Genomic DNA, 20,196 nt, shown 5'->3' with positions numbered 1-20,196 from the left:
TACCACCACTACTGCCACCACCATTACTACCACTACCACCACTATTACCACCACTACTACTGCTACTACCACTACCACTACTACCACCACCACTACCACCACTACTACCACCACCACCACTACTACTACCACCACTACTACTACCACCACCACTACCATCACTACTACTACCACCACCACCACTACCACCACTACTACCACAACCACTACTACTACTACTACTACCACCACCACTACTACCACCACCACTACCACCACTACTACCATCACCACCACTACCACCACCACCACTACTACCACCACCACTACCCACTACTACTACTACCACCACTACTACCACCACCACCACGACCACCACTACTACCACCACCACCACTACTACCACCACTACTACCACCACCACTACTACCACCACCACTACCACCATCACCGCCACCACCACTGCCACCACTACCACCACTACCACCACCACTGCCACCACTACCACCACTGCCACCACCACTGCCACCACTACCACCCCCCACTGCCACCACTACCACCACTACCACCACCACCACTGCCACCACTACCACCACTACCACCACCACCAGCACTGCCACCACTACCACCACTACCACCACCACCACCACTGCCACCACTACCACCACTACCACCACCACTATCACCACTACCACCACTACCACCACCACTACCACCACCACTACCACCACTACCACCACTACCACCACTGCCACCACTACCACCACTACCACCACTACCACCACTACCACCACTACCACCACTACCACCACTACCACCACTACCACCACTACCACCACTACCACCACCACTGCCACCACTACCACCACCACCACCACTGCCACCACTACCACCACCACTGCCACTACCACCACCACCACTATCACCACTACCACCACTACCACCACTACCACCACTGCCACCACTACCACCACTACCACCACTACCACCCCTACCACCACCACCACTACCAACACTACTACCACCACCACCACTACCACCACTACTACCACTACCACCACTACCACCACTACCACCACTGCCACCACTACCACCACTGCCACCACTACCACTACCACTACCACCACCACCACCACTACCACCACTACTACCACCTCCGCTACCACCACCACCACTACTACTACCACCACTACTACCACTACTACCACCACTACCACTACAACTACTACCATTACTACCACCACCACCATTACTACTACCACCACCACTACCACCACTACTACCACCACTACTACCACCACTACCACCACCACTACCACCATCCCACCACCACTACCGCTACTACTACCACCGCCACCACTACCACCACTACTACTAAACCACCACCACTACTACTACTACCACCACCACTACCACCACTACTACCACCACCACCACCACCACTACCACCACTACTACTACCACCACCACTACCACCCCTACCACCACCACCACTACCACCACTACCACCACCAACACTACTACCACCACCACCACTACCACCACTACTACCACCCCTACCACCACCACCACTACCACCACTACTACCACCACCACTACCACAACCCCTACCACCACCACCACCACTACCACCACTACTACCACCTCCACTACCACCACCACCACCACTACTACCACCACCACTACTACTACTACCACCACCACTACCACCACTACTACTACCACTACCACCGCCACTACCACCATTACTACTACCACCACCACTACCACCACTACTACCACCACTACTACCACCACTACCACCACCACTACCACCACTACTACCTACCACCGCCACCACTACCACCACTACTACTACCACCACCACCACTAGTACTACTACCACCACCACTACTACCACCACCACCACCACTACCACCACTACTCCTACCACCACCACTACCACCCCTACCACCACCACCACTACCACCACTACTACCACCACCACTACCACCACCACTACCACTACTACCACCACTACCACCACTACCACCACTACCACTACTACCACTGCTACCACCACTACCACCACTACTACTACCGCTACTACCACCACTACCACCACTACCACCACTACCATTACTACTACTACCACCACTACCACTACTACCACCACTACCACCACTAGCACCACTACCACCACTACCACCACCACTACTACCACTGCTACCACCACTACCACCACTACTACTACCGCTACTACCACCACTACCACCGCTACTACCACCACTACCACCACTACCATTACTACTACTACCACCACTACCACTACTACCACTAATACCACCACTACCACTACTACCACTAATACCACCACTACCACCACTACCACCACTACCACTACCACTACTACCACCACTACCACCACTACCACCACCACTACTACCACTGCTACCACCACTACTACTACCGCTACTACCACCACTACCACCACTACCACTACTACCACCACTACCACTACCACTACTACCACTGCTACCACCGCTACCACTACTACCACCACTACCACCACTACCACTACTACCACTAATACCACCACTACCACCACTACCACCACTACCACCACTACCACCACTACCACTACCACTAGTACCACTGCTACCACCACTACCACCACTACCACCACTACCACCACTACCACTACTACCACTACCACCACTACTACCACTACCACCACTACCACCACTACCACCACTACCACAACTTGTGTTTCAGAAGCGCTCAAGCGAGAGAAATAACACTGAAAATTAAAAATTGGACCAAGATCCTGACCAAAATAAAAGTTACCCCTCAAGTGGTGGTCCCTGGACCCACAGTGGTCCCACTAGGGGGTCCCAGGACCACTAACAGTGGTCTTGGGGGTCCCAGGACTACTAACAGTGGTCTTGGGACCACTAGGGTGTCCCAGGACTACTAACAGTGGTTTTTGGACCACTAACAGTGGTCTTGGGACCACCAGGGGGTCCCAGGACCACTAACAGTGGTCTTGGGCCAGGGCTACTAACAGCGGTTTTGGGACCACTAGGGGGTCCCAGGACTACTAACAGTGGTCTTGGGCCAGGGCTACTAACAGTGGTTTTGGGACCACTAGGGGGTCCCAGGACTACTAACAGTGGTCTTGGGACCACTAGGGTGTCACAGGACTACTAACAGTGGTTTTTGGACCACTAGGGGGTCCCAGGACCACTAACAGTGGTCTTGGGACCACCAGGGGGTCCCAGGACCACTAACAGTGGTCTTGGGCCAGGGCTACTAACAGTGGTTTTGGGACCACTAGGGGGTCCCAGGACTACTAACAGTGGTCTTGGGACCACTAGGGGGTCCCAGGACCACTAACAGTGGTCTTGGGACCACTAGGGGGCCCCAGGACTACTAACAGTGGTCTTGGGACCACTAGGGGGCCCCAGGACTACTAACAGTGGTCTTGGGACCACTAGGGGGTCCCAGGACTACTAACAGTGGTCCCAGGACCACCAGGGGGCCCCAGGACTTGTAACAGGGGTCCCAGTGACGTGTAGATACGCACACAGTGACACGCACACAGTGACGTGTAGATACGCACACAGTGACGTGTAGATACGCACACAGTGACGTGTAGATACGCACACAGTGACGTACAGAGACGCACACAGTGACACGCGCACAGTGACGTGTAGATACGCACACAGTGACGTACAGAGACGCACACAGTGACACGCACACAGTGACGTGTAGATACGCACACAGTGACGTACAGAGACGCACACAGTGACACACACACAGTCGTACACGTGTACGAGATCGAAAAGGCCGCTTATGTGCGTATTACGCCATCACGGACACGTACACGTACGTACTGCCGTAATTGGATAGAGAGGGGGACACTACCGCTGCCCAGGGAGGGAGGGTCGAGCCCTCATCACACACCCCATACTAGCTGCACGTACGAGTTTAGCGCTTTACTCTTAACATGGGAAGAAGTGGTGGGGTGTAAACAACACCTGCCCGCGTCCCGACCCCTGCACCAGGCTGCGGCTTCGCCTTCCCCTACAGCCTTGACCGGGTTAATTGTTCGTTTGGGTTGGAATGTGTGGGGGTTGGTGTGTGGGGGAGGGGTGGGTGGGGGGTTGTTGGGTGAGGGGAGGTGTGCAGGTGTTGGGAAGCTTGCAGGGAGGGGGGAAGGGGAGGAGGGGGGGGGAAGATGCGAACACCTGGGTTTGGGTAAATGCTGGATGTCTCTCTCACCCCCCTCCCCTCTCTCACCCCCCTCCTCTATCACCCCCCTCCCCTCTATCACCCCCCTCCCCTCTATCACCCCCTCCCCTGAGCCCCTTCCCCCTTGTCATACCTCTCTCCCCCCCTTCCCTCACCCCCTCCCTATTTCACCCATCCATTCACCCCTCCTCTCGCCCCCTCCCCTCCCCCCTCCAGGAAGGAAGTCACTGCCTCTCCAACAAGGCCAGACGGAAGCCAGTTAAACGTTGTGCACTCTGACAGGATGACCAGTCTTACTGTCCTTTGATATTACCCCTTGATATTACCCCTTGATATTAACCCTTGATATTACCCCTTGATATTACCCCTTGATATTATCACTGATATTACCCCTTGATATTACCCCTGATATTACTCATGCTAACACGAGGGGTCTTGAAGACAACCAGGGGTCTTGAAGACAACCAGGGGTCTTGAAGACAACCAGGGGTCTTGAAGACAACCAGGGGTCTTGAAGACAGCCGAGGGTCTTGAAACAACCAGGGTTCTTGAAGACAACCAGGGGTCTTGAAGACAACCAGGGGTCTTGAAGACAACCAGGGGTCTTGAAGACAACCAGGGGTCTTGAAGACAACCAGGGATCTTGAAGACCACCAGGGGTCTTGAAGACAACCAGGAGTCTTGAAGACCACCAGGGGTCTTGAAGACAAGCAGGAGTCTTGAAGACAACCAGGGGTCTTGAAGACAACCAGGAGTCTTGAAGACAACCAGGGGTCTTGAAGACAACCAGGGGTCTTGAAGACAACCAGGGGTCTTGAAGACAACCAGGAGTCTTGAAGACAACCAGGGGTCTTGAAGACAACCAGGGGTTTTGAAGACAGCCAGGGGTCTTGAAGACAACCAGGGGTCTTGAAAACAGCCAGGGGTCTTGAAGACAACCAGGAGTCTTGAAGACAGCCAGGGGTCTTGAAGACAACCAGGGGTCTTGAAGACAACCAGGGGTCTTGAAGACAACCAGGAGTCTTGAAGACAACCAGGAGTCTTGAAGACAACCAGGGGTCTTGAAGACAACCAGGGGTCTTGAATACAACCAGGGGTCTTGAAGACAACCAGGAGTCTTGAAGACAACCAGGAGTCTTGAAGACAACCAGGAGTCTTGAAGACAACCAGGAGTCTTGAAGACAACCAGGAGTCTTGAAGACAACCAGGGGTCTTGAAGACAACCAGGAGTCTTGAAGACAACCAGGAGTCTTGAAGACAACCAGGAGTCTTGAAGACAACCAGGGGTCTTGAAGACAACCAGGAGTCTTGAAGACAACCAGGAGTCTTGAAGACAACCAGGGGTCTTGAAGACAACCAGGAGTCTTGAAGACAACCAGGAGTCTTGAAGACAACCAGGAGTCTTGAAAACAACCAGGGGTCTTGAAGACAACCAGGGGTCTTGAAGACAGCCAGGGGTCTTGAAGACAACCAGGGGTCTTGAAAACAGCCAGGGGTCTTGAAGACAACCAGGAGTCTTGAAGACAACCAGGAGTCTTGAAGACAACCAGGGGTCTTGAAGACAACCAGGGTTCTTGAAAACAACCAGGGGCCTTGAAGACAAACAGGAGTCTTGAAGACAACCAGGGGTCTTGAAGACAAACAGGAGTCTTGAAGACAACCAGGGGTCTTGAAGACAAACAGGAGTCTTGAAGACAACCAGGGGTCTTGAAGACAACCAGGGGTCTTGAAGACAACCAGGGGCCTTGAAGACAAACAGGAGTCTTGAAGACAACCAGGGGTCTTGAAGACAACCAGGGGTCTTGAAGACAACCAGGGGTCTTGAAGACAACCAGGGGTCTTGAAGACAACCAGGGGTCTTGAAGACAACCAGGGGTCTTGAAGACAACCAGGGGTCTTGAAGACAACCAGGAGTCTTGAAGACAACCAAGGGTCTTGAAGACAACCAGGGGTCTTGAAGACAACCAGGAGTCTTGAAGACAACCAGGGGTCTTGAAGACAACCAGGAGTCTTGAAGACAACCAGGGGTCTTGAAGACAACCAGGGGTCTTGAAGACAACCAGGGGTCTTGAAGACAACCAGGAGTCTTGAAGACAACCAGGGGTCTTGAAGACAACCAGGGGTCTTGACGACAACCAGGAGTCTTGAAGACAACCAGGAGTCTTGAAAACAACCAGGAGTCTTGAAGACAACCAGGGGTCTTGAAGACAAACAGGAGTCTTGAAAACAACCAGGAGTCAAGACCAGGAGTCTTGAAGACAACCAGGGGTCTTGAAGACAACCAGGGGTCTTGATCAAACAGGAGTCTTGAAAACAACCAGAGTCTTGAAGACAACCAGGGTCTTGAAGACAACCAGGAGTATTGAAGACAACCAGGAGTCTTGAAGACAACCAGGGGTCTTGAAGACAACCAGGGGTCTTGAAGACAACCAGGGATCTTGAAGACAACCAGGGGTCTTGAAGACAACCAGGGGTCTTGACGACAACCAGGGGTCTTGAAGACAACCAGGGGTCTTAACACTTCTCTTAAGACTGATAATACGCCATGTTACGCACTGGTATGACGCAATGTATTAAGAACTGTATTACGCACAGCACTATGCATGTTATTACGCACGTTCTTACGCAGCATTACGCACTGTGTAACGGACAGCGTACTGTATAACACAGCATTACGCACTATATATCAGCATTACGCACTGTGTAACGGACAGCATACTGTATAACACAGCATTACGCACTGTATATCAGCATTACACACTTTATTATTCACTATATTCACTGTATTAAGCACTGTATTAAGCACTGTATTAAGCACTGTATTACGCACTGTATTACGCACTGTATTAAGGACTGTATTACGCACTGTATTAAGGACTGTATTAAGCACTGTATTACGCACTGTATTAAGGACTGTATTAAGGACTGTATTAAGGACTGTATTAAGCACTGTATTACGCACTGTATTAAGGACTGTATTACTCACTGTATTACGCACTGTATTAAGGACTGTATTACGCACTGTATTAAGGACTGTATTAAGCACTGTATTAAGCACTGTATTAAGCACTGTATTACGCACTGTATTACGCACTGTATTAAGCACTGTATTACGCACTGTATTACGCACGGTATTACGCACTGTATTACGCACAGTATCAAGCACTGTATTAAGCACTGTATTACGCACTGTATTACGCACTGTATTACGCACTGTATTACGCGCTGTATTACGCGCTGTATTACGCACGGTATTACGCACTGTATTACGCACTGTATTACGCACTGTATTACGCACGGTATTACGCACTGTATTACGCACTATATTACGCACTGTATTAAGCACTGTATTACGCACGGTATTACGCACTGTATTACGCACTGTATTAAGCACTGTATTACGCACTGTATTAAGCACTGTATTGCGGACTGTATTACGCATTATTTTATACACTATATTACGCACGGTATTAAGCATTGTATTACGCACGGTATTAAGCACTGTATTACGCACGGTATTAAGCATTGTATTACGCACGGTATTAAGCACTGTATTACGCACTGTATTAAGCATTGTATAAGTGTGTTACGCACTGTATTAAGCACTATATTACGCACGGTATTACACACTGTATTACGCACTGTATTAGGCACTGTATTACGCACTGTATTACGCACTGTATTAAGTACTGTATTAAGCACTATATTACGCACGGTATTAAGCATTGCATTACTCACTGTATTACGCATTGTATTAAGGACTGTATTACGCACTGTATTACACACTGTATTACGCACTGTATTAAGGGCTGTATTACGCACTGTATTAAGGACTGTATTACGCACTGTATTAAGGACTGTATTACGCACTGTATTAAGGACTGTTACGCACTGTATTACGCACGGTATTAAGAACTGTATTAAGGACTGTATTACGCACTGTATTAAGGACTGTATTACGCACTGTATTAAGGACTGTATTACGCACTGTATTACGCACGGTATTAAGGAGGACTGTATTATGCACTGTATTACGCACTGTATTAAGGACTGTATTACGCACTGTATTAAGGACTGTATCACGCACTGTATTAAGGACTGTATTACGCACTGTATTACGCACGGTATTAAGGAGGACTGTATTATGCACTGTATTACGCACTGTATTAAGGACTGTATTATGCACTGTATTAAAGACTGCATTACGCACTGTATTTAGGACTGTATTACGCACTGTATTACGCACTGTATTACGCACGGTATTAAGGACTGTATTAAGGACTGTATTACGCACTGTATTAAAGACTGCATTACGCACTGTATTTAGGACTGTATTACGCACTGTATTACGCACTGTATTACGCACTGTATTAAGGACTGTATTACGCACTGTATTACGCACTGTATTAATTACTGTATTACGCACGGTATTAAGGAGGACTGTATTACGCACTGTATTACGCACTGTATTAAGGGCTGTATTACGCACTGTATTAAGGACTGTATTACGCACTGTATTAAGGACTGTATTACGCACTGTATTAAGGACTGTATTACGCACTGTATTACGCGCTGTATTAAGGACTGTATTACGCACTGTATTACGCACTGTATTTAGGACTGTATTACGCACTGTATTACGCACTGTATTACGCACTGTATTAAGGACTGTATTACGCACTGTATTAAGGACTGTATTACGCACTGTATTACGCACTGTATTAAGGACTGTATTACGCACTCTATTACGCACTGTATTACGCACTGTATTACGCACTGTATTATGCATTGTATTACACACATTGTATTATACACTGTATTACGTACATGGTATTTCTGTATTACGCACCGTGTTACGCACTGTATTACATATATTACGCACTGTATTTTGCGCGAATTTACGCCCGGTATTACGCAATGTATTACGCGCTGTATTACGCACTTTTGCGCACGATGTAATGCACTGTATTACGCACGATGTGATGCACTGTATTACGCACTATTACGCACGATGTGATGCACTGTATTACGCACGATGTGATGCACTGTATTACGCACTATTACGCACGATGTGATGCACTGTATTACGCACTATTACGCACGATGTAATGGACTGTATTACGCACTAATACGCACGATGTGATGCACTGTATTACGCATTATTACGCACGATGTGATGCACTGTATTACGCACTATTACGCACGATGTGATGCACTGTATTACGCATTATTACGCACGATGTGATGCACTGTATTACGCACTATTACGCACGATGTGATGCACTGTATTACGCATTATTACGCACGATGTGATGCACTGTATTACGCATTATTACGCACGATGTGATGCACTGTATTACGCATTATTACGCACGATGTGATGCACTGTATTACGCACTATTACGCACGATGTGATGCACTGTATTACGCATTACGCACGATGTGATGCACTGTATTACGCATTATTACGCACGATGCGATGCACTGTATTACGCACTATTACGCACGATGTGATGCACTGTATTACGCACTATTACGCACGATGTGATGCACTGTATTACGCACGATGTGATGCACTGTATTACGCACGATGTGATGCACTGTATTACGCACTATTACGCACTGTAAGAATACTCCTGAGGTTGTATACCAGTATGTAGTTGTACATGGTGTGTACATTGTAACATGGTGTACATGGTGTGTACATTGTAACATGGTGTACATGGTGTGTACATTGTAACATGGTGTACATGGTGTGTACATTGTAACATGGTGTACATGGTGTGCACATTGTAACATGGTGTACATGGTGTGTACATTGTAACATGGTGTACATGGTGTGCACATTGTAACATGGTGTAATGGTGTGTACATTGTAACATGGTGTACATGGTGTGTACATTGTAACATGGTGTATACACTAACATGGTGTACATGGCTTGTACACTGTAATATTGTGTGTACGCTATAACATGGTGTACATGGCGTGTACAGTAACATGGTGTACATGGCTTGTACACTAACATGGTGTACATGGCTTGTACACTAACATGGTGTACATGGCTTGTACACTGTAATGTGTGTACGCTATAACATGGTGTACATAGCGTGTACACTGCAACATGGCGTACATGGTGTGTATGCATGCATACAGATGTACAGTAACAGTAGAAATGTACACGGGAGTACACACGTGTACATGTGTACTTACTGTAGTACATACGTTCACCTGGTGTACGTTAGTACCAGGTGTACACATGTACACTTTGTTGTACATACACTGGACATAATCATCTCAAATATTCCCCAGATATTCAACCCCAGATATTCCCCCAGATATTCAACCCCAGATATTCCCCCAGATATCCCCTCCCGATATTCCCCCCAGATATTCGCCCTCGATATTCCCCCCAGATATTCGCCCTCGATATTCCCCCCAGATATTCGCCCCCAGAAATTCCCCCACCCAGATATGCCCCCTAAATATTCCACCAGATATTCGACCCTAGATATCCCCCCAGATATTCCCTCCAGATAATCCCTCCAGATATTCCCTCCAGATATTCCCCCAGATATTCCCCCCAGATAGTCTCCCAGATATTCCCAGATATTCCCCCCCACATATTCCTCCCAGATATTCCCCCAGATATTCGGTCTCCCAGATATTCCCCAGATAGTCTCCCAGATATTCGACCCCACATATTCCTCCCAGATATTCCCCCAGATATTCCCCCAGATAGTCTCCCAGATATTCGACCCCACATATTCCTCCCAGATATTCCCCCAGATATTCGGCCGCAGATACTCGACACCTGATATTCCCCCAGATATTCCCCAGGTCACTTAGATCCCCCTACCCCCCTCTTTCCCCTGTTCTAATTCTATGTCAAAATTTCCGCGCGTAATGGCGTTCCCGCGTTCAATTTCGCGGCGTGAACCGGAGCGTAGCGGAACAGCTGACGATTTGGTGTAGTGTAAGTAGTGAGCCACGCCGCCACGCCGCCACGCCGCCAGCGCCGCCGCTACGTCTCCGCCAGCCGCCGCTACGTCTCCGCCAGCCGCCGCTACGCCTCCGCCAGCGCCGCCGCTACGCCTCCGCCAGCGCCGCCGCTACGCCTCCGCCAGCGCCGCCGCTACGCCTCCGCCAGCGCCGCCGCTACGTCTCCGCCAGCGCCGCCGCTACGTCTCCGCCAGCGCCGCCGCTACGTCTCCGCCAGCCGCCGCTACGCCTCCGCCAGCGCCGCCGCTACGCCTCCGCCAGCGCCGCCGCTAGGCCGCCGCTAACACCACCGCTAACGCCACAGCTAACACCGTCGCTAACGGCGTTATTAACGCTACCGCTAACAACGCCGATAGCACTGCCGCAATTAATGTCGCTAACAGCGCTCCTAGCGCCGCCACCAACAATGCCGCTGATGCTGCTAACAACGCCGCTAACAATGCTTCCAGCGCCGCCGCTAACAATGCCGCTGGCGCCGCCGCTAACAATGCCGCTGGCGCCGCCGCTAACAATGCCGCTGGCGCCGCCGCTAACAATGCCGATAACGCTGCTAACAGCGCCGCTAACAATGCTTCCAGCGCCTCCGCTAACAACGCCGCTGTTAATGCCGCTAACAATGCCGCTGGCGCCGCCGCTAACAATGCCGCTGCCGCCGGCGCTAACAATGCCGCTGGTGCCGCCGCTAACAATGCCGCTGGCGCCGCCGCTAACAATGCCGCTGCCGCCGGCGCTAACAATATCGCTGGCGCCACCGCGAACAATGCCGCTGGCGCCGCCGTTAACAGTGCCACTACCACCGCCGCTAACACCACTAACGCCACTACGCAAGTCAGGTACGCACATTTGCGTATCTTTTTAAATGAGTAAATCAGCTGACTGCGTATTTATGCGTAATTTGGATGAATTGCGTACATGGCTGTATGTATACATGGGTGTATGTGTACATGACTGTATGTATCTTTGAGTGTACATGGGTGTATATTAGTGTACATGGCTTTGCATGTTTACATGGGTTTGTGTGTACATGGGTGTACAGGGCTTTGTGTGTACATGGGTGTACAGGGCTTTGTGTGTACATGGGTGTACAGGGCTTTGTGTGTACATGGGTGTACAGGGCTTTGTGTGTACATGGGTGTACATGGCTTTGTGTGTACATGGGTGTATATGAGTTTCACTGTCAGTGTTCACCTAGCAGTAAGTAGGTACCTGGATGTTAGTTACCTTACACCTGTTGTCAGTGTTCACCTAGCAGTAAGTAGGTACCTGGGTGTTAGTTACCTTACACCTGTTGTCAGTGTTCACCTAGCAGTAAGTAGGTACCTGGGTGTTAGTTACCTTACACCTGTTGTCAGTGTTCACCTAGCAGGAAGTAGGTACCTGGGTGTTAGTTACCTTACACCTGCTGTCAGTGTTCACCTAGCAGTAAGTAGGTACCTGGGTGTTAGTTACCTTACACCTGTTGTCAGTGTTCACCTAGCAGGAAGTAGGTACCTGGGTGTTAGTTACCTTACACCTGTTGTCAGTGTTCACCTAGCAGGAAGTAGGTACCTGGGTGTTAGTTACCTTACACCTGTTGTCAGTGTTCACCTAGCAGGAAGTAGGTACCTGGGTGTTAGTTACCTTACACCTGTTGTCAGTGTTCACCTAGCAGGAAGTAGGTACCTGGGTGTTAGTTACCTTACACCTGTTGTCAGTGTTCACCTAGCAGGAAGTAGGTACCTGGGTGTTAGTTACCTTACACCTGTTGTCAGTGTTCACCTAGCAGGAAGTAGGTACCTGGGTGTTAGTTACCTTACACCTGTTGCCAGTGTTCACCTAGCAGGAAGTAGGTACCTGGGTGTTAGTTACCTTACACCTGTTGTCAGTGTTCACCTAGCAGGAAGTAGGTACCTGGGTGTTAGTTACCTTACACCTGTTGTCAGTGTTCACCTAGCAGGAAGTAGGTACCTGGGTGTTAGTTACCTTACACCTGTTGTCAGTGTTCACCTAGCAGGAAGTAGGTACCTGGGTGTTAGTTACCTTACACCTGTTGCCAGTGTTCACCTAGCAGGAAGTAGGTACCTGGGTGTTAGTTACCTTACACCTGTTGTCAGTGTTCACCTAGCAGGAAGTAGGTACCTGGGTGTTAGTTACCTTACACCTGTTGTCAGTGTTCACCTAGCAGGAAGTAGGTACCTGGGTGTTAGTTACCTTACACCTGCTGTCAGTGTTCACCTAGCAGTAAGTAGGTACCTGGGTGTTAGTTACTTTACACCTGTTGTCAGTGTTCACCTAGCAGGAAGTAGGTACCTGGGTGTTAGTTACCTTACACCTGCTGTCAGTGTTCACCTAGCAGTAAGTAGGTACCTGGGTGTTAGTTACCTTACACCTGCTGTCAGTGTTCACCTAGCAGTAAGTAGGTACCTGGGTGTTAGTTACATTACATCTGCTGTCAGTGTTCACCTAGCAGTAAGTAGGTACCTGGATGTTAGTTACCTTACACCTGTTGTCAGTGTTCACCTAGCAGTAAGTAGGTACCTGGGTGTTAGTCACCTTACACCTGCTGTCAGTGTTCACCTAGCAGTAAGTAGGTACCTGGGTGTTAGTTACATTACACCTGCTGTCAGTGTTCACCTAGCAGTAAGTAGGTACCTGGGTGTTAGTCACCTTACACCTGCTGTCAGTGTTCACCTAGCAGTAAGTAGGTACCTGGGTGTTAGTCACCTTACACCTGCTGTCAGTGTTCACCTAGCAGTAAGTAGGTACCTGGGTGTTAGTTACCTTACACCTGCTGTCAGTGTTCACCTAGCAGTAAGTAGGTACCTGGGTGTTAGTTACCTTACACCTGCTGTCAGTGTTCACCTAGCAGTAAGTAGGTACCTGGGTGTTAGTCACCTCACACCTGCTGTCAGTGTTCACCTAGCAGCAAGTAGGTACCTGGGTGTTAGTTACCTTACACCTGCTGTCAGTGTTCACCTAGCAGTAAGTAGGTACCTGGGTGTTAGGTGACTGGTGTGGGTGGCATCCTGGGGGAGGGTACTAAACCACTTAAAAATAAACACCTGGATTAAACCTGTAAATATATCTGTAAATGTCTGTAAATATCTGTAAATATATTTCTAAATACGTCTGTAAATATGTCTGTACATTTGTAAATGCGTCTGTCTGTAAATACGTTTGTAAATACGTCTGTAAATACGTCTGTAAAAAGGCTTGTAAATAGGCCTTGTACCTGAGCACCTTGATTAGGTACCCTGAAGGCCGAAACTAGGAAGCATTTAGGGACCCAAACGAGGCGTTCAAAAAGTGCCAGAGAGGGTTGAAACCTGGTTCCGAACAGTCGTAGTCGAAGTCACTAGCCAACACATACGAACAAGCTAGTTACCACAACAAAGACGTAACCTCGTCCAGTGTTCGAAACGTAGCCTCGTCCAGCGTTCGAGACGTAGCCAGTTTATCCCCTTGTTTCCCCCTAGTATATTTCCTTGCTCTGAGTAATTAGGTACTTAACGAGTACATAACGACTTTGGGGCATAATTAGGTACTAGAGAGGTGTTAGGTACGAGATGCCTCACTAAATACCTAGTTAGGTATTTAGTGAGTTTCTCGTGAATTGGGGGCAGTAATTAGGTACTTTTGGGGAGGTGTTAGGTACGGGATACTCTTTTAATGAGTTCCTAATTAGTTTTGACAGTAATTAGGTATCACTGGGAAGGTGTTAGATACGGGATACCTCTCTGCTTAGGTATATAACTAGTTCCTAACGAATTTTGGGCAGTAATTAGGTACCAGAGGTACCTGATAACTGCCATATCTAGTTAGGCATTTATTGAATAACTAGAGTTTGGGGCAGTAATTAGATACTAAAGGGGAGGTATTAGGTACATGATACCTATCTGATTTGGGTTACAACGAGTTTGGGCAGTAATCAGGTATCAATGGGCAGGTATTAGGTACGGCATACCTATGAAATTAGGTTTACAATGAGTTTTGGCAGTAATTAGGTACCAATGGGTACCTAATTACTGCCAATTACTGGAATTCCGCTATTATTCCTTCCATTGCTACAAAATAGGTGATATCCCTCACCCTATTTGGGATCAGGGATACCGTACCTATTTCCCCTAGTTCCACTTTTCGTCCCATTTTAAGGGGTCTTAGGTGTTTTTCTGGCACTTTTCGAACGTGTCCAGGTTGAGGGATACCCAGGGTATACCAGGGTATTGTATTGATTGTAGTGGGAACTTGATACAGTGACTGTAGTGGGGACCTGATACAGTGACTGTAGTGGGGACCTGATACAGTGACTGTAGTGGGGACTTGATACAGTGACTGTAGTGGGAACTTGATACAGTGACTGTAGTGGGGACTTGATACAGTGACTGTAGTGGGAACTTGATACAGTGACTGTAGTGGGGACCTGATACAGTGACTGTAGTGGGAACTTGATACAGTGACTGTAGTGGGGACCTGATACAGTGACTGTAGTGGGAACTTGATACAGTGACTGTAGTGGGGACCTGATACAGTGACTGTAGTGGGAACTTGATACAGTGACTGTAGTGGAGACTGATACAGTGACTGTAGTGGAGACTGATACAGTGACTGTAGTGGAGACTGATACAGTGACTGTAGTGGAGGCTTGATACAGTGACTGTAGTGGAGACTGATACAGTGACTGTAGTGGAGGCTTGATGCAGTGTGGTGGGGACTTGATACAGTGTGGTGGGGACTTGTTACAGGAGTGGGAACTTGATACAGTGACTGTAGTGGGAACTTGATACAGTGACTGTAGTGGGAACTTGATACAGTGACTGTAGTGGGAACTTGATACAGTGACTGTAGTGGGAACTTGATACAGTGACTGTAGTGGGAACTTGATACAGTGACTGTAGTGGGAACTTGATACAGTGACTGTAGTGGGGACTTGATACAGTGACTGTAGTGGGAACTTGATACAGTGACTGTAGTGGGAACTTGATACAGTGACTGTAGTGGGAACTTGATACAGTGACTGTAGTGGGAACTTGATACAGTGACTGTAGTGGGAACTTGATACAGTGACTGTAGTGGGAACTTGATACAGTGACTGTAGTGGGAACTTGATACAGTGACTGTAGTGGGGACTTGATACAGTGACTGTAGTGGGGACTTGATACAGTGACTGTAGTGGGAACTTGATACAGTGACTGTAGTGGGAACTTGATACAGTGACTGTAGTGGAGACTTGATACAGTGACTGTAGTGGGAACTTGATACAGTGACTGTAGTGGGAACTTGATACAGTGACTGTAGTGGGAACTTGATACAGTGACTGTAGTGGGGACTTGATACAGTGACTGTAGTGGGAACTTGATACAGTGACTGTAGTGGGGACTTTATACAGTGACTAGTCTGGACTTGTTACAGTGACTGTAGTGGGGACTTGATAGTGACTAATAAGGACTTGATAAAGTCAGTGTAGTGGGGACTTGATACAGTTTAGTGGGGACTTGATACAGTGTAGTGGGGACTCTATACAGTGTTATGGGGACTTGATACATTGACTGTAGTGGGGACTTTATACAGTGACTAGTCTGGACTTGATACAGTGACTACTGTGGAGACTTGATAGTGACTGTAATAAGGACTTGATACAGTGACTGTAGTGGGGACTTAAGACAGTGACTAGCGGAGACTTAACGCAGTAACTAACGGGGACTTACCTGCTAATCTGAGGGCTGACATCCTTTGAAATTCGGGTTCCTGAAGCCACTTCCACATCCGCCGGAAGGTTTCTCGCCCAGATTTAAGCTTTGACCAGGGCTTAGGGTTCCTGAGCAGGTCTGACAGCGTGCCCTGAGACCGACATAATACCCGCTGGGCAAAGATGGCTTGGGGTATTGAGTACCTTTTGAGTTCTGCGGAAATGCGTTGCGCTAGTTCTTTTGTGTTTATCTCCTCTACCTCGCCCGCACCTGCGCCCGCACTGGTTGTAGCCATCTGTGTTGTCTTCATGGACACCTGTGTGCCACCTACGGCGGTCGTAGGTACTGACATGGGTGCTGTGTGTACCATGGGTTGTTGGGACATAGTTACGGCCATGTGTGAGTGTGGGGGGCTCTGGGATATGGTCGTGGGCATAGTGGGGGCCATGTTAGCCAGCTGGCACCCCAGACTGGCACTGTGCAAGATGGGTTCTTGTTTTATGGGTGGTGGTGACGGGGGTACTTGAAGGTGGTGGTGGGGACTGTAGTTTGGACTATGTGGGGACACTGCCTGGGGTGACAGTGAGCCTAGTCCACTACCCCCTGATAAGCCGTTCATGTTGAGGGAGGTGGTGGTGAGTGTTGGCGTTGGCGCTGCGCTGAAGTTGGAGAACGCTTGTGGAGGAGAATGTAGGGAAACTGGTGGAGACAGCGTTGGAGATTGTGGGGCGGCTAGCGTCGTACGACTCATGTCTTGCCGTGTGTACGGGGAGTCGTACCCGTTAGGGCTTAGTGATTTCTGCGGCGATGCCAAGCCGTTTTGATACGAATGTGGCGATAACGGTGAGTGTTGGTGGCCCAAGTTAAGCCCCAAACTGTTGTTAGATGCGTAATGTGGAGGCGACATAGACAGTTTGTCGTACTGGTACGGCGATCCCATAGACAACATATTTCCCAGGCCGTTATTCTGCATTACGGTGAAGCTCCCTGACACATTACCCGTATGGCCGTAAGCGAACTTGTCTGACACTGTGCTGATAGGTGGTAGCGGCTGTAGAGGCGTCAGCGTAGCGTAGCTACTGGCTGACGAAGGTGAGAATCCTGGGGGGGACATCCGGCCATTCATTGAAGACAAATTTTGATAGATTGGCTCCGGCTGGAGTGACCTGAAGTCTGACGCATCTATCATGCTGGGGACACTGACCTGACCTTCTCTGGGTGAAAGTTCACTGGGACTCAAGAGTCCCGAGTCATGGGAGTCCAACTGGGAGTCCTCGTGGACTACGCTTACACTCAGGGGTTCGTCTTTATAATTAACGTGAGCTGAAGGTGATAGTTCGCTGTCAGTTTCCGGGTGGTGGAGGGCGACTGTCTGCGTGTGTAAGATCCTGGGCTGGAGATCTGGATCGTCGTCAGGATCGTCAGGGTCGTCAGGGCTGTGATGGTGAGTGGCGAGGGATAGAGGCGGGTGTTGCGCAGGGGATAGATGGTCCTGGCGCGGAGGCACGTGTCGCGGTACTGAGCCGCGCGTGGGGGTTACCGTTGAGCCGTTAGGGTTTGGGGTTGGGGACGGCGGGGATGAGGAGAGTGGCGAGGCGGCGTCAGCAGTGGTGGCGGCTGGGGAATCAGCAGCTGGTAGTCCCGTAGCCCCGCCACACCCGCCCATCCCTGGACTACTACTGTCATCCCCCCTAGCCCCGCCGCCAGCCACGGCCTCACTCATCACCCCTCTCTTACACCTCCTTCACGCACTCCTACACCCTCCTGGCTACACCAAAACAACAACGATACCTTAATCTTGATCCTCGTATCAACCACAGAGTCCTGGTCAAGCGGAAAGTCACCAAAAAGTCACCAAAACAAGAGACTTATCCGTCCACAGACGTCCATGTTTGTGTAGATGGTTTGGGCGCATCTTTCTACGCAACTTTACCGGGGGTGTTGGGCCAGGCTCCGTATGTTTACAAGTGTAAAATACGACTTTTTTTGAGTCATTCCCATTAAAAAGGCCCATTCGTAGAGGCAGCCGTGAAATTCCCGGCTCCAGAGGCTCTCTACCGCCCGGCAAATCATTTAGAACTGAGCCGGAAGGGTTTAAGACGACAAATGATAGCCGGCATCGCTCTTCCCGGCCGTTCCAGACTTGGAATGAGGGGCTGTATTCCAGCAGCGTTGAGAGCTGCCATTGTTGAACCTAAGGCGTGTTTAGATGGCAGAGGGCGGCGCAGCGCTGACAGACGCCGTCAGCAGCGACAGTTTCTCCAGGACTTCGAGGACAACACCGGACAGCCGGCCAGGTATCCTGGCGGCCGGATTGTATACAGACCCACGTGGCTTGGAGCACATGGCGCGGGGCTATTGATCTTACCTGTCTTACCGATAACTCTCTTTCCTCTGATCAATAGCATTGCTGTCAACACACATGATCACAGACAGTCCGTCAAGGTCTAGCTGACAGCCTAGTAGCCCGACTTTCACCCCGGGGTAGGCGCTGACGAGGCCAGGAAGGAGGTAACTCGGTCAGCCATCGTACTAGAGAGGCCTGGCTCCTGTGATGCAACACCCGCTCCTGGAGGTCATCGTATGTAGCCTCCCCCCTCCCCCTTCCCTTCCCCCCTACTCCCCCTCCACCCCCTCCTCCCCCTACCCTTCAAAACACCAGTCAGTGGAACACCTGTGCTTCAAAAACACCCGCCTCTCCCCCCGCAGTCCCGTCAAGCATCTGTACTGCCCAGCTCACACTTGTCACCTCTGCTGCTACTCTCTAGTGTCCTTACCACCAACGTTAAACAAACGTTCAACCCCAACGTTCAAGATCACAACAAACGTTCAACCCCAACGTTCTAAACCAACCTTCAAGATCACAAACGTTCAAGATCACAAACGTTCAAGATCACAACAAACGTTCAAGATCACAAACGTTCAAGATCACAAACGTTCAAGATCACAACAAACGTTTAAGATCACAACAAACGTTCAACCCCAACGTTATAAACCAACCTTCAAGATCACAAACGTTCAAGATCACAAACGTTCAAGATCACAACAAACGTTCAAGATCACAACAAACGTTCAAGATCACAACAAACGTTCAAGATCATAACAAACGTTCAAGATCACAACAAACGTTCAAGATCACAACAAACGTTCAAGATCACAAACGTTCAAGATCACAAACGTTCAAGATCACAAACGTTTAAGATCACAAACGTTTAAGATCATAACAAACGTTCAACATCACAAACGTTCAAGATCACAACAAACGTTCAAGATCATAAACGTTCAAGATCACAACAAACGTTCAAGATCACAAACGTT

At 49.3% G+C, this 20,196-nt stretch overlaps 1 protein-coding gene across 1 annotated transcript in view; it reads right to left on the bottom strand.

Annotated features, from left to right (window-relative positions):
• Positions 1 to 18,778, bottom strand: part of LOC138851110 (homeobox protein onecut-like) — a 62,837-nt gene extending 44,059 nt beyond the window's left edge. Inside the window, exon 1 of the mRNA XM_070079645.1 lies at positions 16,897 to 18,778. Coding sequence (XP_069935746.1) covers positions 16,897 to 18,601 — 1,705 coding nt within the window. The 5' untranslated portion in view covers positions 18,602 to 18,778. The remainder of the gene's footprint in view (positions 1 to 16,896) is intronic.
• Between the last annotated feature and the right edge of the window lie 1,418 nt (positions 18,779 to 20,196).

Source organism: Cherax quadricarinatus, chromosome 100 (genome assembly GCF_038502225.1).
Source record: "Cherax quadricarinatus isolate ZL_2023a chromosome 100, ASM3850222v1, whole genome shotgun sequence".
Lineage (NCBI taxonomy): Eukaryota > Metazoa > Arthropoda > Malacostraca > Decapoda > Parastacidae > Cherax > Cherax quadricarinatus.
This window is presented reverse-complemented; position numbering and strand designations above follow the sequence as displayed.